General features: G+C 44.8%; 1 protein-coding gene across 6 annotated transcripts in view; it reads left to right on the top strand.

Annotated features, from left to right (window-relative positions):
• The window catches only part of TP73 (tumor protein p73), a 93234-nt gene that overhangs the window by 23531 nt on the left and 45427 nt on the right, over window positions 1–24276 (top strand). The window contains exon 1 of one of the 6 annotated variants that reach the window (XM_037880910.2): window positions 15991–16127. The exons of the other annotated variants lie outside the window; for them this stretch is intronic. Coding sequence (XP_037736838.1) covers window positions 16089–16127 — 39 coding nt within the window. The 5' untranslated portion in view covers window positions 15991–16088. Of the gene's footprint in view, window positions 1–15990; window positions 16128–24276 lie in introns of those variants that run through there. 6 annotated transcript variants of the gene reach the window in all.

Below are 24276 nucleotides of genomic sequence, written 5' to 3' on the forward strand. Positions count from 1 at the left end.
TATTAGGAACCTTCACAACAATGGCTAGAATAAAGTAAATTCATTTGTTGAGTCGAGGTTTAAAAAGCACCAACTCTGTATTCTCAGCAAGTTCCTCTCGTAAAGTTGCCGGTGTCACTGATCCATAATATGCAATTTTTTTTTTTAATGTTACTCTTTTACAAAAGGCACCAGAGCCAGCTGTCCTAGTGTATGCAGGGAATGCCTGCCCTGGGCCTCAGACTGTCTCCAGATCATACTTCCTGGGCTAATGCAGGCACAAGGGCTTGTGCAGTCCAGTTTATCTTGTGATTGAAAACCTGTGTAGTTGGGGCAGTGTGTTCTTTCTAGCATTCGGATCCACTGCCTGGATATTGATCGCTCAGTAGGTCTGGTTTCCCCCACACTGTCCACTCATCCACGTACTGCTCTGCAAAGACTGAAAGCAGGGCTGGTTCAGGCAAACCTTCGCTCACACGGCCCCCACTAGTGTTAATGGGATGGTTACGTGTGCCACTGCTGTGGGAAGTGAACATGAGCTGCTTCCCGCTGGCTGAGCGCTCCGGAGGGATCAGAATGTTTCCCTCTTTATTGTCATGGCCCTCGCTGGGACACACCACAGGCTCTCCTTCCCTCCTCTGGAACAAGAGCCTCCAACCACTATTCCCCTCACTCTTTGCACAGACCGTGAGACACTCACATGGTTTCGGATACCTTACTTATGCTCTTCGCACCTCAGCCCTGCTTTAGAAGGAGAGGAGATCTGGGTCCTATACATGTTCTTGACCAAGTCACTTCCCCTCTCTGTGCCTGAGTCCCTGCATCTGTCAGCCCGAATGGCAGCCCCCTCATGTCCTCACAGAGGTGTTGAGAAGTGCAAAGCATTATTATTCATAAGAAAACACACACAGAATAGCTCTGACCTGTCTAGATTAGAACTGTTCGCTCCATATGTCTGGGCCGCTCTGATGCGCGGTTTGCAGCGATTAGTATGTCAAAACTTCCCTGTCAAACAGGTTTGGTCTCCTGGGAACGTCCCCTCTTTAACGTTAAGCACACAGGCAAGTGCTCAGAACTCCTGTCCATTTATTAAATCTCCCTCCTCAAACCTCCATCTTCCCTCCTAAAAGTCCTGAGAGTCTCCTTCCGTCTGCACTTTTCCCTCCTCTGTGGGCCTCTTTCCCTCTTCTCTGCAGCCTTTGTCTGCCTGGCAGACGGATCAGGTGGACAGCGAAATGCTAATTGTGGCTCTGCCCCAGCCTTTTGGCCGCGGCCTCCCTTCTCGTTATTCCTGCTGTAACATAAGCCGGGCCAAGTGTGAATTCCATGCAACCCGTTATTGCTGCTGAGGGGGGGCATCCTACTGCCCACACCGTACTGCAGGACACGTGCCAGGGGCTGATGAGCATGTAGGATTCCTAGCGTCCTGGCTTAGAACTGGGGAGCATGTGTAGAGGGTGTAGCTACCTGCCAGTGCATGTTAGCACCAGTTTGATCGAATGAGCCGTTAGTAAACATTTATACTGGCCCAGCTTTGGGACTGTACATTATATTGCTTAGCTCAGGATGCGATGAGTCCAGCTGGTACTATCTGTCACCACTAAAATGTGTAGCAGGCTCACACGTATAAAAATAAATGCACAGGCATATGATCCTTTCTGCCTGAAATAAAGGTGGCATATGTGTTGAGTAAAGGAGGTGGCTGTTAGTTCTTTTTTTTTTTTGAGGCAAAGTGCTCATGAGGTTTAGAGACATTTCTCAGGGAAGCACTATAGTTTTGTGGTTACAGCAGCCAGGACTCCAGGGTTTTACGCCCAGCTCTGCCACTGATTTGCTTTGTGACCCGTGGCAGGTCACTTAAAAACTGTGCCTTGGCCTAGGCATCTGCAGAAGAGGGGTAATGGTGCTTCTTTACTTCATGACCTGGGGGGTTGTGCCATCTTTTGAAAACATGACCCACCGTGTATTAAAAATTCCCATCCATTCAGAAAACCATCTGTCTCAAACCAAGGGGCAACTGCAAGGGGCTGTGGCTTTCTTTCTACCCCGTGTTCCTGATGGGATTGAGAAGCCTCCAAGGATACTGAGATATAGCTCTATTATGATGTCTAGCCAGGCGTAAAGTGCGTCTCATGAAGGTGTCTCGTGGGCAGCTGGCTTAGAGTGCCAGGCACTCCCATCTCTCAGGAGGAGAGCAGGCTAATTCTGGAGCTACCGCACATCTAAAAAAGATTGTGTAAACGGGTGTTTGTGGCAGACCTGCCAGTGACTAGCTTTCCAGGGTTTAGTTGTATGCACAGCAAAGATTCCTTGCAATTTATGACATTATTAGACTTTTGGTTTGTGCACGGGTTTGATAGACAGAGCTACTTAATGCACCAAAGATTTTTGAATATGAAACTAAGAAATGCTAAACAAATTAGGAAATGTTCTGTATTTTCCCGATATGTACAACTACTGCAATTCATGGCTCGTATACAGTAAAACTCTAAAGGCTTGAAAGTTGAGTCTGCATAAGCCTCGAAGCATTTGGATATTTCTCTGCTTTTCTGTTGTCTAGAAATGTCCTGGGAACAGGCATGTCAGGAGATTTCTCACATCCTGAGTGCAGCCAGATCAGAAGTGCCACCAGGGCGGTCTTTCCTACACGGGTGTGCTGTTTCTGATTCCAGTCCTGACTGAAGTGAGGACCTGCGGCAGGGTTGTGTTGTTGAGGGAGGGGAATTATCCACCGTTCTTCAAATCTGCACACAGATTTGGTTCAGGTTTGTTTCTAGGATGGGAAGAAGTTTCTGGTAAAGTTCTCCTTTTATCCAGACCAATTTGTCCCACCCTTGGCTGTCTCTGACACTCCTGGAACCTGCACAGTTCCCCTGACTTTGATCATGTTCCAGCCAGAGGCAGCTTTTAGCATCCAGGATTCCTACCGCATCTCTCTCGAATCCTGCCAGTGTGTGGTGTTGTACTGCATCGCGCTGGGCATTGGGATCTCTAGCGTAGGCGTCAGTCAGGTGCCAGCAGGTGGGAAAAAGCAGGTTTTCTTCGTGATCACAGCAATATTATTGCGGGTTTAAAATCACTCAAAGCTGATGTCACAGTAATCGTTAGCTAGCAGTAAAAGAAAATGAATTACTGGATGAAAACAGAAAAGACATGGGGCCTCTTTGGCCACAGCATTGATTTCCTGCAATTATTCAGAGCTGTTGGGCTATTAATTGATACCTCCCTGGGTGAATCTTGCTCTGCTGCAATACCTGGGGGGGGGGGGGGGGGTGACGCTGATAGTACACCTGGGATTGCTGGTTAATAATAGCACTTATTTTAAAGGCGGAGTTTCATGTTTAAAAAGTGCAGGAGCTACCAGGCAAGGAGATACAAATCTTCTTAGTGTGAAGAGATGCCTAATTAGGCCACATGAGTGGTGTGGCATAGAGTTAAATGCTACAGCTGGATTAAGGGTTGGATAATATTATGACCTAGGCACATCTGTGGCTATACATGCTAAAACAGAGGTCGACGGATCTCACGCTTCAGGCTGTAAGCTGATCACCTGGGCCTAAGGTGACCAGATGTCCTGATTTTATAGGGACAGTCCCGATTATTGGGGCTTTTTCTTATATAAGCTCCTATTACCCCCCACCCTGTCCCGATTTTTCACACTTGCTGTCTGGTCACCCAACCTGGGCCCCATGGGCAGAATTGCCAAATATATTGTGAATTTTTCACCTCCTTTTGAAGCACCAGGTAGAGGCCACTGCTACAAATGTCTCCCAAATGTAATGTTTGCAGAGATAGTGGAGCAGACACAATCTATTCAAGGAACCAGCACCACTCTTCTCCGCTCTGCTAGGATCACTAATCAGGGACTCTGACATCCTTGCTATGGACAGTTACACTATCCATCTGCCTGTGTCTACTTCCACTCTCCTCCTCTCCAGCTAAAAATAACCCCCACTCCCACCATTTGCTTCTATGTTATTGGCCTCTGGCTCTCATGAGCTGTTCCTGGACCATCCTGTCAATTGACTTCTCTTGATCCAGACCTAACAGCACCTCTGAAGCCCCTCGCTACCAACCGGGATTTTCATGAGTCCTCAGAAATTGGAAACTCCAGAGTCACAACCCCAAGGTAGGGCAGAAATCTGTCAATCCAAAACATGGCTCCGATGGTGAATGTCACTGAATTTGCCTCCAGCCAAAGAGTTGTTTGTGCCTAAGATTATTTTTTAAATGCATTTTCTGGAAGGTTGGTAAGTGAGACTGTTGTCATCATGATAATTCACAAGCTGCATTTGATGTGAAGGAATCTTATAGTCCGATTTCATGTTGGAAGAGAATTGATTAACAGTGTTGCAATGTAGCTGACTAGAGGGAAGTCTTGGTATTTTTCAGGCTTGTTAAGGATAGGTAGATCATCTCTCCTTGAAAAGAGGCAATCCAATGACATAAGACCAGATATGGGGGAGGAAACGTTGAGTTATTGGTGGAGAGAAAACCCAGGAAATCAGCCGCCCATCAACTAGCTGCTCTGTGGCTCTGAACTGACAAGCACTTCCAAACTAGTGAATCATGTGTTCGCTTTTCCTCTCAATATTATCTTGTAGTTTTGGTTAATGGATCATGAGTTACTATTTAGCATGGATTGCAGCGTGGGGACATTTGTGTGACTACATTCTGGGAACTTCCCTACTGACCCATTAAAGGCAATCTGCTCTTTTATCTGTAAGAGATAATGATGTCATCCCACTTTATTCCTTCGGAGATGTTTTCCTAGACATAGTGAACGTAAACCTGTGAGCTAAGTATGCCTCTTTCTGCATTGTACTTGTTATCAACTCCAGTTCTTCAAGAGTAAAAGAAGGAAACCCTGTTGATGTCATATGGATAACAGACCTTAGGAGGAAACTAAAAACAACCCCGCCATATATCAGAATCATGGGATCGATAGATAGATAGATAGATGGGATTTTGGGGGATAGATAGATAGATAGATAGATAGATAGATAGATAGATGGGGTTTATGGGGATGGATGGATAGATAGATGGGGTTTATGGGGATAGATAGATAGATAGATAGATAGATAGATAGATAGATAGATAGATAGATAGATGGGGTTTATGGGGATGGATACATAGATAGATACATGGGGTTTATGGGGATAGATGGATAGATAGATAGATAGCAAAAAGAAAAGGAGTACTTGTGGCACCTTAGAGACTAACCAATTTATTTGAGCATAAGCTTTCGTGAGCTACAGCTCACTTCATCGGAAGCTGTAGCTCACGAAAGCTTATGCTCAAATAAATTGGTTAGTCTCTAAGGTGCCACAAGTACTCCTTTTCTTTTTGCGAATACAGACTAACACAGCTGTTACTCTGAAACCTGTCATAGATAGATAGGTAGATAGATGGATGGATGGATGGATGGGGTTTATGGGGATGGATAGATAGATAGATGGATGGATGGGGTTTATGGGGATAGATAGATACACAGATAGAAAGATAGAGAGATGGATGGATGGGGTTTATGGGGATGGATAGATAGAAAGATAGAGAGATGGATAGATGGGGTTTATGGGGATAGATAGATAGACAGAGAGATGGATGGATGGATGGGGTTTATGGGGATAGATAGAGAGATGGATGGATGGGGTTTATGGGGATAGATAGATAGAGAGATGGATGGATGGATGGATGGGGTTTATGGGGATAGATAGATAGAGAGATGGATGGATGGGGTTTATGGGGACAGATAGATAGAGAGATGGATGGATGGATGGATGGGGTTTATGGGGATAGATAGAGAGATGGATGGATGGATGGGGTTTATGGGGATAGATGGATGGATGGGGTTTATGGGGATCGATAGATGGATGGGGTTTATGGGGATCGATAGATGGATGGATGGATGGGGTTTATGGGGATAGAGAGATGGATGGATGGATGGGGTTTATGGGGATAGAGAGGTGGATGGATGGATGGGGTTTATGGGGATAGAGAGGTGGATGGATGGATGGGGTTTATGGGGATAGATAGATAGAGAGATGGATGGATGGATGGGGTTTATGGGGATAGATAGTTAGAGAGATGGATGGATGGATGGATGGGGTTTATGGGGATAGATAGATAGATGGATGGATGGATGGATGGGGTTTATGGGGATAGATAGATAGAGAGATGGATGGATGGATGGGGTTTATGGGGATAGATAGATAGAGAGATGGATGGATGGATGGATGGGGTTTATGGGGATAGATAGATAGAGAGATGGATGGATGGATGGATGGGGTTTATGGGGATAGATAGAGAGATGGATGGATGGATGGGGTTTATGGGGATAGATGGATGGATGGGGTTTATGGGGATCGATAGATGGATGGGGTTTATGGGGATAGAGAGATGGATGGATGGATGGGGTTTATGGGGATAGAGAGGTGGATGGATGGATGGGGTTTATGGGGATAGATAGATAGAGAGATGGATGGATGGATGGGGTTTATGGGGATAGATAGATAGAGAGATGGATCGGGTTTATGGGGATAGATAGATAGAGAGATGGATGGATGGATGGGGTTTATGGGGATAGATAGAGAGATGGATGGATGGATGGGGTTTATGGGGATAGATAGATAGAGAGATGGATGGATGGATGGATGGGGTTTATGGGAATAGATAGATAGAGAGATGGATGGATGGGGTTTATGGGGATAGATAGATAGAGAGATGGATGGATGGATGGGGTTTATGGGGATAGATAGATAGAGAGATGGATGGATGGGGTTTATGGGGATAGATAGATAGAGAGATGGATGGATGGGGTTTATGGGGATAGATAGATAGAGAGATGGATGGATGGGGTTTATGGGGATAGAGAGATAGAGAGATGGATGGATGGATGGGGTTTATGGGGATAGATAGATAGAGAGATGGATGGATGGGGTTTATGGGGATAGATAGATAGAGAGATGGATGGATGGATGGGGTTTATGGGGATAGATAGATAGAGAGATGGATCGGGTTTATGGGGATAGATAGATAGAGAGATGGATGGATGGATGGGGTTTATGGGGATAGATAGAGAGATGGATGGATGGATGGATGGGGTTTATGGGGATAGATAGATAGAGAGATGGATGGATGGATGGATGGATGGATGGGGTTTATGGGGATAGATAGATAGAGAGATGGATGGATGGGGTTTATGGGGATAGATAGATAGAGAGATGGATGGATGGATGGATGGGGTTTATGGGGATTGATAGAGAGAGAGATGGATGGATGGATGGGGTTTATGGGGATAGATAGAGAGATGGATGGATGGGGTTTATGGGGATAGATAGATAGAGAGATGGATGGATGGATGGATGGATGGGGTTTATGGGGATAGATAGATAGAGAGATGGATGGATGGATGGATGGATGGGGTTTATGGGGATAGATAGATAGAGAGATGGATGGATGGGGTTTATGGGGATAGATAGATAGAGAGATGGATGGATGGATGGGGTTTATGGGGATAGATAGATAGAGAGATGGATGGATGGGGTTTATGGGGATAGATAGATAGAGAGATGGATGGATGGATGGGGTTTATGGGGATAGATAGATAGAGAGATGGATGGATGGGGTTTATGGGGATAGATAGATAGAGAGATGGATGGATGGATGGGGTTTATGGGGATAGATAGATAGAGAGATGGATCGGGTTTATGGGGATAGATAGATAGAGAGATGGATGGATGGATGGGGTTTATGGGGATAGATAGAGAGATGGATGGATGGATGGATGGGGTTTATGGGGATAGATAGATAGAGAGATGGATGGATGGATGGATGGATGGGGTTTATGGGGATAGATAGATAGAGAGATGGATGGATGGGGTTTATGGGGATAGATAGATAGAGAGATGGATGGATGGATGGATGGGGTTTATGGGGATGGATAGAGAGAGAGATGGATGGATGGATGGGGTTTATGGGGATAGATAGAGAGATGGATGGATGGGGTTTATGGGGATAGATAGATAGAGAGATGGATGGATGGATGGATGGATGGGGTTTATGGGGATAGATAGATAGAGAGATGGATGGATGGATGGATGGATGGGGTTTATGGGGATAGATAGAGAGATGGATGGATGGGGTTTATGGGGATAGATAGATAGAGAGATGGATGGATGGATGGATGGGGTTTATGGGGATAGATAGAGAGAGAGATGGATGGATGGATGGATGGGGTTTATGGGGATAGATAGAGAGAGAGATGGATGGATGGATGGATGGGGTTTATGGGGATAGATAGATAGAGAGATGGATGGATGGGGTTTATGGGGATAGATAGATAGAGAGATGGATGGATGGGGTTTATGGGGATAGATAGATAGAGAGATGGATGGATGGGGTTTATGGGGATAGATAGAGAGATGGATGGATGGGGTTTATGGGGATAGATAGAGAGATGGATGGATGGATGGATGGGGTTTATGGGGATAGATAGAGAGATGGATGGATGGATGGGGTTTATGGGGATAGATGGATGGATGGGGTTTATGGGGATCGATAGATGGATGGGGTTTATGGGGATAGAGAGATGGATGGATGGATGGGGTTTATGGGGATAGAGAGATGGATGGATGGATGGGGTTTATGGGGATAGATAGATAGAGAGATGGATGGATGGATGGGGTTTATGGGGATAGATAGATAGAGAGATGGATGGATGGATGGATGGATGGGGTTTATGGGGATAGATAGATAGAGAGATGGATGGATGGATGGGGTTTATGGGGATAGATAGAGAGATGGATGGATGGATGGGGTTTATGGGGATGGATGGATGGATGGATGGATGGGGTTTATGGGGATCGATAGATGGATGGGGTTTATGGGGATAGATGGATGAATGGGGTTTATGGGGATCGATAGATGGATGGGGTTTATGGGGATCGATGGATGGATGGATGGGGTTTATGGGGATAGAGAGATGGATGGATGGATGGGGTTTATGGGGATTGACAGATAGATAGAGAGATGGATGGATGGATGGATGGGGTATATGGGGATAGATGATAGATAGAGAGATGGATGGATGGATGGGGTTTATGGGGATAGATAGATAGAGAGATGGATGGATGGATGGATGGGGTTTATGGGGATAGATAGATAGAGAGATGGATGGATGGATGGGGTTTATGGGGATAGATAGAGAGATGGATGGATGGATGGGGTTTATGGGGACAGATGGATGGATGGGGTTTATGGGGATAGATGGATGGATGGGGTTTATGGGGATCGATAGATGGATGGGTGGATGGATGGATGGATGGATGCGGTTTATGGGGATAGAGAGATGGATGGATGGATGGGGTTTATGGGGATAGATAGAGAGATGGATGGATGGATGGGGTTTATGGGGATAGATAGATAGATAGAGAGATGGATGGATGGATGGATGGGGTTTATGGGGATAGATAGATAGATAGAGAGATGGATGGATGGATGGATGGGATTTATGGGGATAGATAGAGAGAGAGATGGATGGATGGATGGGGTTTATGGAGATAGATGGATGGATGGATGGATGGGGTTTATGGGGATAGATGGATGGATGGGGTTTATGGGGATCGATAGATGGATGGGGTTTATGGGGATCGATAGATGGATGGATGGATGGGGTTTATGGGGATAGATAGATAGAGAGATGGATGGATGGATGGGGTTTATGGGGATAGATAGAGAGATGGATGGATGGATGGATGGATGGGGTTTATGGGGATAGATAGAGAGATGGATGGATGGATGGATGGATGGGGTTTATGGGGCTAGATAGAGAGATGGATGGATGGATGGATGGATGGGGTTTATGGGGATAGATAGAGAGATGGATGGATGGATGGATGGATGGGGTTTATGGGGATAGATAGAGAGATGGATGGATGGATGGATGGATGGGGTTTATGGGGATAGATAGAGCGATGGATGGATGGATGGATGGATGGATGGATGGATGGGGTTTATGGGGATAGATAGAGAGATGGATGGATGGATGGGGTTTATGGGGACAGATGGATGGATGGGGTTTATGGGGATAGATAGAGAGATGGATGGATGGATGGGGTTTATGGGGATAGATAGATAGAGAGATGGATGGATGGGGTTTATGGGGATAGATAGATAGAGAGATGGATGGATGGATGGACGGGGTTTATGGGGATAGATAGATAGAGAGATGGATGGATGGATGGATGGGGTTTATGGGGATAGATAGAGAGATGGATGGGGTTTATGGGGATAGATAGAGAGATGGATGGATGGATGGATGGATGGGGTTTATGGGGATAGATGGATGGATGGGGTTTATGGGGATCGATAGATGGATGGGGTTTATGGGGATCGATAGATGGATGGATGGATGGGGTTTATGGGGATAGAGAGATGGATGGATGGATGGGGTTTATGGGGATAGAGAGGTGGATGGATGGATGGGGTTTATGGGGATAGATAGAGAGATGGATGGATGGATGGATGGGGTTTATGGGGATAGATAGATAGAGAGATGGATGGGGTTTATGGGGATAGATAGATAGAGAGATGGATGGATGGATGGATGGATGGGGTTTATGGGGATAGATAGATAGAGAGATGGATGGATGGATGGGGTTTATGGGGATAGATAGATAGAGAGATGGATGGATGGATGGGGTTTATGGGGATAGATAGATAGAGAGATGGATGGATAGGGTTTATGGGGATAGATAGATAGAGAGATGGATGGATGGGGTTTATGGGGATAAATAGATAGAGAGATGGATGGATGGATGGATGGGGTTTATGGGGATAGATAGATAGAGAGATGGATGGATGGATGGATGGGGTTTATGGGGATAGATAGAGAGATGGATGGATGGATGGATGGGGTTTATGGGGATAGATAGATAGAGAGATGGATGGATGGGGTTTATGGGGATAGATAGATAGAGAGATGGATGGATGGATGGATGGGGTTTATGGGGATAGATAGAGAGATGGATGGATGGATGGGGTTTATGGGGATAGATGGATGGATGGGGTTTATGGGGATCGATAGATGGATGGGGTTTATGGGGATCGATAGATGGATGGATGGATGGGGTTTATGGGGATAGAGAGATGGATGGATGGATGGGGTTTATGGGGATAGATAGATAGAGAGATGGATGGATGGATGGATGGGGTTTATGGGGATAGATAGATAGAGAGATGGATGGATGGATGGATGGATGGGGTTTATGGGGATAGATAGATAGAGAGATGGATGTATGGGGTTTATGGGGATAGATAGATAGAGAGATGGATGGATGGATGGGGTTTATGGGGATAGATAGAGAGATGGATGGATGGATGGGGTTTATGGGGATAGATGGATGGATGGATGGATGGGGTTTATGGGGATCGATAGATGGATGGGGTTTATGGGGATAGATGGATGAATGGGGTTTATGGGGATCGATAGATGGATGGGGTTTATGGGGATCGATAGATGGATGGATGGATGGATGGGGTTTATGGGGATAGAGAGATGGATGGATGGATGGGGTTTATGGGGATAGACAGATAGATAGAGAGATGGATGGATGGATGGGGTTTATGGGGATAGATGATAGATAGAGAGATGGAAGGATGGATGGGGTTTATGGGGATAGATGATAGATAGAGAGATGGATGGATGGATGGGGTTTATGGGGATAGATAGAGAGATGGATAGATGGATGGGGTTTATGGGGATAGATAGAGAGATGGATGGATGGATGGATGGATGGATGGATGGGGTTTATGGGGATAGATAGAGAGATGGATGGATGGATGGATGGGGTTTATGGGGATAGATAGAGAGATGGATGGATGGATGGATGGGGTTTATGGGGATAGATGGATGGATGGATGAGGTTTATGGGGATAGATGGATGGATGGGGTTTATGGGGATAGATGGATGGATGGGGTTTATGGGGATAGAGAGATGGATGGATGGATGGGGTTTATGGGGATAGAGAGATGGATGGATGGATGGGGTTTATGGGGATAGATAGATAGAGAGATGGATGGATGGATGGATGGGGTTTATGGGGATAGATAGATAGAGAGATGGATGGATGGATGGATGGATGGGGTTTATGGGGATAGATAGATAGATAGAGAGATGGATGGATGGGGTTTATGGGGATAGATAGATAGAGAGATGGATGGATGGGGTTTATGGGGATAGATAGAGAGATGGATGGATGGATGGGGTTTATGGGGATAGATGGATGGATGGATGGATGGGGTTTATGGGGATCAATGGATGGATGGGGTTTATGGGGATCGATAGATGGATGGGGTTTATGGGGATAGATGGATGAATGGGGTTTATGGGGATCGATAGATGGATGGGGTTTATGGGGATCGATAGATGGATGGATGGATGGATGGGGTTTATGGGGATAGAGAGATGGATGGATGGATGGGGTTTATGGGGATAGACAGATAGATAGAGAGATGGATGGATGGATGGGGTTTATGGGGATAGATGATAGATAGAGAGATGGAAGGATGGATGGGGTTTATGGGGATAGATGATAGATAGAGAGATGGATGGATGGATGGGGTTTATGGGGATAGATAGAGAGATGGATAGATGGATGGGGTTTATGGGGATAGATAGAGAGATGGATGGATGGATGGATGGATGGATGGATGGATGGGGTTTATGGGGATAGATAGAGAGATGGATGGATGGATGGATGGGGTTTATGGGGATAGATAGAGAGATGGATGGATGGATGGGGTTTATGGGGATAGATGGATGGATGGATGAGGTTTATGGGGATAGATGGATGGATGGGGTTTATGGGGATAGATGGATGGATGGGGTTTATGGGGATAGAGAGATGGATGGATGGATGGGGTTTATGGGGATAGATAGATAGATAGAGAGATGGATGGATGGATGGATGGGGTTTATGGGGATAGACAGATAGATAGAGAGATGGATGGATGGATGGATGGGGTTTATGGGGATAGATAGATAGATAGAGAGATGGATGGATGGATGGATGGGGTTTATGGGGATAGATAGATAGAGAGATGGATGGATGGATGGATGGGGTTTATGGGGATAGATAGATAGAGAGATGGATGGATGGATGGGGTTTATGGAGATAGATGGATGGATGGATGGATGGGGTTTATGGGGATAGATGGATGGATGGGGTTTATGGGGATAGATAGAGAGATGGATGGATGGATGGGGTTTATGGGGATAGATAGAGAGATGGATGGATGGATGGGGTTTATGGGGATAGATAGAGAGATGGATGGATGGATGGGGTTTATGGGGATAGATAGAGAGATGGATGGATGGATGGGGTTTATGGGGATAGAGAGATGGATGGATGGATGGGGTTTATTGGGATAGATAGATAGAAAGAGAGATGGATGGATGGGGTTTATGGGGATGGATGGATGGGTGGATGGATGGGGTTTATGGGGATGGATGGATGGGTGGATGGATGGGGTTTATGGGGATGGATGGATGGATGGATGGGGTTTATGGGGATGGATGGATGGATGGATGGATGGGGTTTATGGGGATGGATGGATGGATGGATGGATGGGGTTTATGGGGTTTATGGGGTAGATGGATGGATGGGGTTTATGGGGTAGATGGATGGATGGGGTTTATGGGGATAGATAGATGGATGGGGTTTATGGGGATGGATGGATGGATGGATGGATGGGGTTTATGGGGATGGATGGATGGATGGGGTTTATGGGGATAGATGGATGGGGTTTATGGGGATAGACAGATAGATAGAGAGATGGATGGATGGATGGGGTTTATGGGGATAGATGATAGATAGAGAGATGGAAGGATGGATGGGGTTTATGGGGATAGATGATAGATAGAGAGATGGATGGATGGATGGGGTTTATGGGGATAGATGATAGATAGAGAGATGGATGGATGGATGGGGTTTATGGGGATAGATAGAGAGATGGATAGATTGATGGGGTTTATGGGGATAGATAGAGAGATGGATGGATGGATGGATGGATGGATGGATGGATGGATGGATGGATGGATGGGGTTTATGGGGATAGATAGAGAGATGGATGGATGGATGGATGGGGTTTATGGGGATAGATAGAGAGATGGATGGATGGATGGGGTTTATGGGGATAGATGGATGGATGGATGAGGTTTATGGGGATAGATGGATGGATGGGGTTTATGGGGATAGAGAGATGGATGGATGGATGGGGTTTATGGGGATAGATAGATAGATAGAGAGATGGATGGATGGATGGATGGGGTTTATGGGGATAGACAGATAGATAGAGAGATGGATGGATGGATGGATGGGGTTTATGGGGATAGATAGATAGATAGAGAGATGGATGGATGGATGGATGGGGTTTATGGGGATAGATAGATAGAGAGATGGATGGATGGATGGGGTTTATGGAGATAGATGGATGGATGGATGGATGGGGTTTATGGGGATAGATGGATGGATGGGGTTTATGGGGATAGATAGAGAGATGGATGGATGGATGGGGTTTATGGGGATAGATAGAGAGATGGATGGATGGATGGGGTTTATGGGGATAGATAGAGAGATGGATGGATGGATGGGGTTTATGGGGATAGATAGAGAGATGGATGGATGGATGGGGTTTATGGGGATAGAGAGATGGATGGATGGATGGGGTTTATTGGGATAGATAGATAGAAAGAGAGATGGATGGATGGGGTTTATGGGGATGGATGGATGGGTGGATGGATGGGGTTTATGGGGATGGATGGATGGGTGGATGGATGGGGTTTATGGGGATGGATGGATGGGTGTATGGATGGGGTTTATGGGGATGGATGGATGGATGGATGGATGGGGTTTATGGGGATGGATGGATGGATGGATGGATGGGGTTTATGGGGATGGATGGATGGATGGATGGATGGGGTTTATGGGGTTTATGGGGTAGATGGATGGATGGGGTTTATGGGGTAGATGGATGGATGGGGTTTATGGGGATAGATAGATGGATGGGGTTTATGGGGATGGATGGATGGATGGATGGATGGGGTTTATGGGGATGGATGGATGGATGGGGTTTATGGGGATAGATGGATGGGGTTTATGGGGATAGATGGATGGATGGATGAATGGATGGGGTTTATGGGGATCGATAGATAGATGGATGGGGTTTATGGGGATAGATGGATGGATGGGGTTTATGGGGCTAGATGGATGGATGGATGGATGGATGGGGTTTATGGGGATGGATGGATGGATGGGGTTTATGGGGATAGATGGATGGATGGATGGATGGATGGGGTTTATAGGGATAGATAGATGGATGGATGGATGGGGTTTATGGGGATAAATAGATGGATGGATGGATGGGGTTTATGGGGATGGATGGATGGATGGATGGGGTTTATGAGGATGGATAGATAGATAGATGGATGGATGGGGTTTATGAGGATAGATAGATAGATAGATAGATAGATAGATTAGATAGAATAAAGGCCAATGTCTACATTTGCCCAGCTCCACAAACACAGTATTTGAGTTATCCCAAAGTCACTTCATGCACTCATCAGTGCAAATCTAGTTGCCTTATTCTACTGATAAAAGGTGCAGTTCAAATGGCTTTTAGCTCCATTGATCCTCTACAAGCAGCTTTTTGGAATTAAATCCAGATGAATTTAATTATGGAGAAGGACCCTCAGACTCCCCCTTGTTAGGGACATTTGGTACAGTCCAATACATCATTGGGCAAGCCTCAGCCTGCCTGTGTTTTAATGAATAGTCATGAGGGAGAGAAAGGGGTGGGCCTGAGTTTTGTTGTTAGATGCAGATGACAGAACTAAGGGAGATGGAAAAAGCGAGAAAGCCAACAAACTGCAGACAGGTAGCCAGCCCAGCATCCCCGGCGCTGCCTCTCCCTAGTCACTTGCCCTTGTCTTTACGTTCCATTATCGTATGTCGATTAATACCCTCTTTATTTTTTCCATCCTCCCGTGACCTCATGACTCCTGTGGCGGGAAAGTTCCTAATTGTTTTTAAATTCCAAGAAGACTAAAATGCTGTATATTAGCGACCCAATGCAGCATTACACCACGGTAGGTGCTACCTTTTCTGAACAGCATTTGATTTATTATTTTTCCTCCAAAGGGAATGTGCTCCCCCTCCCCACCCAAGACAAAAGGCTTTGCAGAATATTGCACTCGCATTCTGTTTTCTTGAGTTTTGCGCCTGTTGCTATGTGAGAAATGCCACGCGTGAGATTCAGTCTTCATTCAGGCAGGGTGACCCAGTGCAAGAAGGTGCTGATGTAGAACGGAAGTTAGATGGATGCTTGCTTATGTGCTCTTCTGCACATGCACAGATCATGTTGTTTTTAGCACCAGGAGGCACTCATCTGTTCTGAGCATCAGGCAGGTTGCGACTTCATGTGCAACTCCAGACTGTTGCAAAAGGAAATTTCGCCAGATTCTACTTCAGGATGGGGTGGTTAAAATGTTGTCTACTTAGTTGGCAGGTCTCTGCTGCACTCTCTTTATATCTAAGATATGTGTTGTGCTTTGCAAAATCTTCAATGTGATTTAAATCTCTGGCTGAGGTAGCTGTTTGAAGCTCCTGAGTCCCCCGTGAATACATCTGTACAAGCCTCTATACCCTGCATTGTGGTTTCTCCCGTATCTTTAACTAACTACAGCTCTGAGCTACAATTTAAAGAAACAGTCTGTCTTCAAACTTCTTAGCTGCGGCAGCACCAAGGCACTGGTGCATCCTTCATTTGGGACTTGCTCATTTGCAGAAACCACGGGAACACTTGCATCTCTGTAATGCTGTGTGTGTTTGTGTCCCCAAACAGGTTTCCTTCTGCACATTAAAGGGGCTGGGAGATTATGACAATTAGCACTGGACATGGATTCTCATATATACATTTTCAGCATGGTCTATAAACTATATGATGCTGTTTTAGTCTACAGATTTTGTTTTTGCTGTTCTGGTATTCAGGATATATGAGGCAAGAGCGTCCTTAATGAATATACAAGGTGAAGGAAAGAGATCTATCCCCAAATGCATTTCCTTTTTAAATAACAAAGAATTTTTTTCTGAGGGCAGTTTTCTTTTTGTATTTATTGATGAATAATTATACACATAGAGTGAAACAGTGTTGCAGTTCTTGGTTGAAATTGTTGAATTGCTTGTTTCTGTTTCCACATATGGTGGCTTGGTTTTGTATTGTAATTCCGTTACTCTGTGTGCCATTATTACAATGATATTTCTTTTTAATGTTTACATGTGGATTTTTCTTTTAAAGGGATGCCACCAACTTGCAATCTAATCATTCTCAAAAAAGGAGTTAAAATCATTTTGGGTATGACAGCTGCCCCTGAAGCCCACTGCTGACATTTGGGGATTTACAACCACAATTTCCTATTTTTAAAAATAATCTTGTTTCTTTCTCCTATTGCTTTGTAACAAGTTCACACAATTGCCAGGGGAAGTCAGCTATACAGGGAAACAGGGAAACTGTCCGTACCCAAAGTGCTTTTAAACGCACAGAGAAAACATAGTGGGGGAAAAAAGGGGTGAGGGAAATACTTTTGACTAATCTCTATGGACTATGTTTTGGCACCTTTACTCACCCTGCATGTAATTTGACTTTGTATTGATTTAATTTATTTAATGTAATTATGTCAGTTTATAGGAGTGCTAAAAAGAGAACCCATCTTTATGCTTTATTCGCCCTGGACAGAAATTAAAAATGTAGCCTAAGTGCATCAATTTAAAACAGCTTGCCACAATCCCCATCTCTCAAACAATTCCCCACCCCAACAATTACAATTGTAAATAGTTTCAGTGGGACTGCTCACAGATTAGAGTACTCCTCAATACGAATAATAGTGGCAGAATCCAGCCCTTCGTTCTATAATCTGCAATGTTTCTGTAACAATTATAGGGAACGCATTTTTGGGTAGGAATGTGAATTTTAAATGGATGGTGTGTCTGGTTCAATGTACCGATGATCACTTAGGTTGCTGGACACGAAGCTTTTGTTTTCACAAATAGAGGGGTTTACTTTTATCAGAGGCTGTTGTCTTTTGAAAAGAAGAATGTCTCTCACACTCTGAGCATCGGTGCTCATGGCAGTGGCTCACTTCTGATTTATCTACACGTTGTACATTCTTCTTGCACTCAGGCACTGCACATGCTGGGACAGCTGGCTGGAGTGGATGTTGTATTGTAAATAGTTGCACATTATTGTTGCGTGTAATGAATCTAAAGGGGAAGCAAACATCCTTCTGAAAGCACTTATAGAGCATACAGAGCGGGTGCTTTTCAAGTTCAATATCTTACCCCTCGTTGTGGGGCATTTTGAAACACCAATAGTAATTTTGTTGCGTGTCCATCTCCTGCAAAATGTCATGGCCCGAGAAAAGCTCGTCCTAGATCAGAAAGCCTCTGTTTCATTGTGCTCTTATTTAGAACCGATCACACCTACTACACTAAAATTGTGTGGGAACATTCACACTGGTAGATGCTGGGTCCTTTCTCCTGGCAACGATTCATGCAAGGGACTTGTGCTACAGGTTCAATGCTTTGCACACTGATGGGAGCGTAGCTTGCTTGCAGGTAGTGGCTGACTCAGAGAGTACTATATGTAGGGACTGTCCTTTTGCCATGTGTTTGTCCAGCACCTAGTACAATGAGGCATTGGTCTATGACTGGTCTTAGACACTATGGAAAGGCAAAGAATAAATAATAATAAATAATAATAATAACAATAACACAAATAAAATATTGCCCAAAGGAAAAATGAGTCCCGAGACCATGGTGTGTGGCCCAAAGCTGAAAGGCTTTATTCAGATACTACTGTGATGGGGATGGATGGGTAGAAAGGATTCCCTCTCCTATGCATTTCATTCCAATTGCTCATAAGTCCTCTGGGGAGCAGGGAACCTGGTGCTGGGGTGGCAGCCTTCGTAGGAGCAAGACGGGCAGTATCTTTGTGAGAAAGGGAGCAGAATGTGAGCCCCCTCCCTACAGGAGCAGCCTTGAGGGTAGAGAGGGGAGGCATAGGGTAGTCTTCTCTTCCTCCACCCTCACTTCCTCACCTGCAGGAAGTGTTTCAGGAGGGATGCTCAGGAAGTTGGTCCAAAGTCACCCCCTGCACAGGAGAGGTCAGGTCAGCTGGCTTTGTGGCCATGGTGGGTGAAAGGTGGGCTTGGCTTTCCCAGTGGGGGACGTAGGGGTTGGGGGAGCTATAGGCTGTGGTAGCTTGCTGCTGCTCCCCCATTCCCATGACTGGACATTTTACTTATGGGTAAAGTGAGGGCCAGAAGGCTATGTCACATAGTCACATGGAGAATCAGTGATAGGGCTGGATATCCTGAGCCCAGGGGTCCTGACTCTAACCATGGTAAACTTGCAACACTGTTTAAGAACTCTTCCTATTTTTGTCGACTTTTGCAGCAAACATTTCCACTGGTTTCTGGCTTTCTGCAGTCTGCAGAGCTCTTGACTCCTTGGAAACAGAAATTGCCAAGACGGGAAATGATTCATGTTTATTTCCCACTTTTCAGGAGATAACTACTGGACCAACACACACTTTATTCTTTGTCCCTGACGATCAGAACACACATTGCTATTATTTTTGAAGGATGAATTTTTATGTACAGAATGAGAATCTGAAAAAGTAGTATGTTGGTTCATCAGTGTAAACCAGTTACTTTCCGTTTGTTCCTGCGAAAATAGATTTGATTTTCTTATTTGGCGATGAATGTTTCTGGCAGGATGTTATCTTGCAGTTCATTTTATTACTCCAAGAGTAGTAAGAAATCAGCAGCTCTGTGCTTATCTGGCTGAACATGCCATCATGGGCTTTGTGGACTGTTTTCCAGGTATATTTTGATAACAGTTTAAATGAAGTTTCTTGTGATTATTTCTGGAATTATGGATAGTTCATGAGGTTCTTGTTTATCTGAGGCAAACTATACAGCAGGAGAAACAGACAGAGGGTTTCATACACATATTTAAGGGGAGAAGAGGGATGTATTTGCAAACGCAAGTTAGATCTTGTTTGACATTCCATCAGTTAGTCACAGAATCCTGACGATCTTGTGGGAGACGTAGAGAACTGGAGGTCTTACTTGGAAAAGCTTGATAGCTTTTTTTTTTTAAACGATTATACTGTAAACCCGTAACTTTCCTTTGGGTGAGGTTAGGCTCCCAAGTTAAAACATGTCTCTTGAGTCTGAAATCTGGTTAGTTGCGAGCATTTCAGACTGACTTCATTTGGGGGGAGGAGGAGTGTGAAGAGCTGTGCCCGTTTGTCATGTGAAATCATGCTTTAAAAAACAATACATTTAATAACTTGTTGTTTAACACATGTACATTTCCAAGTACCATTATACACTGTGAGCCATGATGTGTGACGGCAGGGGCAGTTCTTTCTTCCAGAGCAAAGGGGTTGGTTTGAGAACAGCTTGCAATGGCCTCAGCAATGGAAGACTGGATGGTTCAGGGTAAAGACAGATGGTGATTTTCACATCTGGGTTGCTGGGTCAGTGAGGCTGGGAGTGAGTGACAATAATTACCAGTCTGAGGGCAGTTTGGTGGCCTCTGTGCTCTGAGTTCAGATAGCAGCAGACTGCCTGAGCAGAAATACCGAGGGATGGATGGCCAAGGAGACGGACTTGGCCAGAACTGGGTGAAAGGCGTGAATGTAGGGAGACTGGAATAGTAGTTTGTTCCCTGGACATGGTTCCCTCAGAGGTGTCTTGGAACACGTGTGCAGGACGCTCTCTGGACGAGGCTTGCGCAGCCTATGCTGTTCCTGTTGTATGGATGAGCTCAGGTTTTGCAGTCCCACCGGTGAAAAAAATGGAGACACTTTTTGGATCATTATATTCACCTAAAAGGGACCCTGTGAAATAGGGAGGAGGCTGGTAGGAGTTATTACAAATACTCTCTTGGCTGTTCATAGTCTTAGTACAGTTGACAAGAATATGTGAGAAGTTGCCATAAGAGAACACGTGAAAAAAACCTATAGAATAATGGGTAAAAAATGTATAACTCTTTCCATTAAACATCACAGTGGGGAAACGGTGGGAAAATTCTGTAAAGATTCTTCATGAGCAAATCTCAGACAAATTCAGTGCTTTAATTCAATAGATGTGTCTCATGGTCACTTTGCTAGAGTGTTCAGCCATAGAGTGGGAAAGTCCTCAGTTTATCCAAAGACTAGGTTCTACATGTAATAGATCAAGCTTCTCTCAGATTAAAATGATAATCTCATGAGAACAGGCTTTTTCATTTGTGAGATTTCCAGAGTGTTCTGACTGCATCTGAATAGGAAACACCACAGGAGCAATGCTTGAGGTGGAGAATTGAGGTATTTCTGCTCTGATCCCAGGTGACACCAAAAAATATGCTAAATGTTTTTTTAAAAAAACAGTTCACATTTTTGGAGCTTTTTTTTTCAACCTCAGAAAAAGGCTGGATTTTGGTCTGAGTTTTGGATGTAGGATTAGGTCAGTTATTGTTTTCCCCTGTGTGGTTCTGCTACACTTACATGATATTTAAGGCCATAGGATTTACCAAATAGAGGAGAACAAATTCCATCTTGTGCCATTGTGACACAGGCATGCCCAAACATGCCCTAACATGCCCAGGCAGGCAAATTACACCTATGTCTCACCAGCTTCATGATATCTCACCAAAGTGGGGAAAAGCTAAGAACTATCTGATTGCCATGGTTGTTGTGAGAGGTTTGTACAGCAAATATTTTAAGAGCTGTGTAAAATGTAGAATACTATGGTCCCAAACTGTTGGAGATGAAACGTCTCCTGAGGTGGGGAGGATCTCAGCTAACTCAGTCAAGAGTGAGAATAATCAGCATCTTTTGACCCAGCCCAGCCCTGTGTTTACAGTCTGGACCAGATGCAGGCATGAGCATCTACAAAGGCCAAAAAAAAAAAAAACCCCAACAAAAGATTCTGAACAGGGGACCCTCAAGGGCTGAGCTGAAGTAAATGAACAGATTATGAAAAGAGACAAAAAGTCTGGGGCTGCATAGAAGAAGAAGAAGAAGCAAGGGCACAAGATGTTACTTGTTACGGAGGTGACATTCCGCCAGCGAAAGCATCCCATGAAAAGTGGATCTCACCTCTCTGGACTGGACCAGCGCTGTTAGGACTGACCACTGGGTGAAAAATACTTTATTAGACTGGAAGGGAACTGGTTAATAAGTACAGGCTCTCGACTGCATTTTATATTTTATGTAACACTGTAACCTGGTGGTTCCAGTCCTTTTACTTGCATCGATTTTGGATCTTTATCTTAAGCTGTGCTAAATAAACTTCTATCTGATTTTACTGTGGACACTGAAGAGAGCGCTGAACTGAGGGGAGGCTGGTGGATGGGGGTGCACTGCTTCCATAGAGGCAGCAGATCAGTGTACATTGAGGGTGTCCAGAAGATGAGGGACTGGGCACTTGAGTGTAACAAGGTGGCATGTGCTAATTGCTAGCCTGCAGTGGGAACGAGTGTGGCTTGCAGAGCCTGAAACAGAGCACTGGAGGATTTTCCCCGGTGGGCACAGCTAAGGCTCTCTCATGCTGTGATCAGGTGATAGTGATTCACACTGGACACCTTGGTAACCCCAGAAGTGTCACAGACATCAGCTGTTAATGGAAATATTTGACAATGGAAATTCAGAACAGATGCTGAAAACCAGCTTTATAAGAAGGCAGGAACTGGCCTAGTACACACAAAACAAGGGTAAATTCGGCCAATTATCTTATTTTTACTCTGCATCAAAGCTGTGCATTTGAATGTCTCCCAAACCGTGGACTGCATTATTGCAAACTGCAAAGAGATTATATCACTTGTGTAAAATGAATTGTACAGCCTGCCTCTGAAAGGTGATTGCAATGTTCATCCACCCTCACAAACCTAAAGAGGGAAACTGGGTGGGGTGTGCATGAGTGTGTGTGAAGGGGTGAATGGATGGATATGGTTGTGCATGGGTGAAGTGAGAAATAGGCCCACCCCTATTGCAACAATGCTATCATCTTATCGGCGGGTGTGTTAGTGATTGTGGGGGGTGGGGTGGGTGGTTGCTCTGTGGGCTGTATGGACCAAGTTCATCAAGTAATTCAGGTGCTGATTGTGGTATTCAAGACATCTCATACAGGGGAACGTTTGCTTGCTCCAGAGTGGAGACCTCGTCAAGGATTCATTTACAGAGTGTGGCAGTACCACTTTATAAAGATAGAGGGCATTCTAATGACTCCTATGAGTATCTCGAACAAACATTGCAGCTGTGTCCCACAGTAAATTGCAACTTTTATCAGATAAAATTCCAACCCTTCCCAGGGCGTCAGTCTCATAACTTTCTACGACATTTGCCTTGGTGGAAATGCCATTATTTCTCCAAAGCAAATAGCACTTTGTAACTGAAAAACAGCATTAATTCCATGAAAAATCTGAGAGATGAACAAAAAGTCACTGTGAGACAGGGGTTGCTCCATGGTTTAACCAGCAGGCTGGTGGGGCAGGCGTGGGGTGTTTTCTCCAGCCCTACCCTTGATATTTTTATATTTAGGCGTCTTACTTTCTTTTTCAGTGTGACCCCACAAACAGAGCCAGTGCATCCAACTTCTCCCTGATTCTGAGAGTTTCCTGTCCCGTGGATGCATGCATGCATCTCCTAACAGAGACATATTCATATTCTTTGGACAGTCAGACCTAGATTTCTCCAGTTTGCAGCTCTAATCCGTTCGGAATCATTTAGGTTTTAGTGTATGGTTCTGGGAGATAGCAGAGGGGGCTGTTTTTCAGACAATCAGTGGGAGATGATCTCTCCTGCTAAACTCGACTACATGACCGGAAAGCTTTGTATGAGCACAGGGTAGATAAAGAATTTCAGTTTGTCATTAAGTCCAAGATTTTCAACAGGGACCAGTGATTTTGAGTCCTCAAGTTGAGATGTCTTAAAGAGTCTGATTTCCAGAAAGTGCCAAGCAAGCATCCCCCTCTGAAAATCAGGTCCCTTTAACGCAAGCATCCACAATCAGTAGTCGCTTTGAACATCTTCTGTGGGATGAAAGTTAAATCAAGAGGCAAACTGGTGTCTGTGGTGTCCCTTCAATGGGAGTTAGGCCCTATTTTCCAAAAACCAAGAAGTGAAATGTCACTCTGGGAGTGGGCAACACTGACGTAATAGGGTTATGACAGGTCAAGAGCGAGGTTAAT

This window comes from Chelonia mydas, chromosome 18 (assembly GCF_015237465.2).
Source record: "Chelonia mydas isolate rCheMyd1 chromosome 18, rCheMyd1.pri.v2, whole genome shotgun sequence".
In the NCBI taxonomy this organism is placed as follows: domain Eukaryota; kingdom Metazoa; phylum Chordata; order Testudines; family Cheloniidae; genus Chelonia; species Chelonia mydas.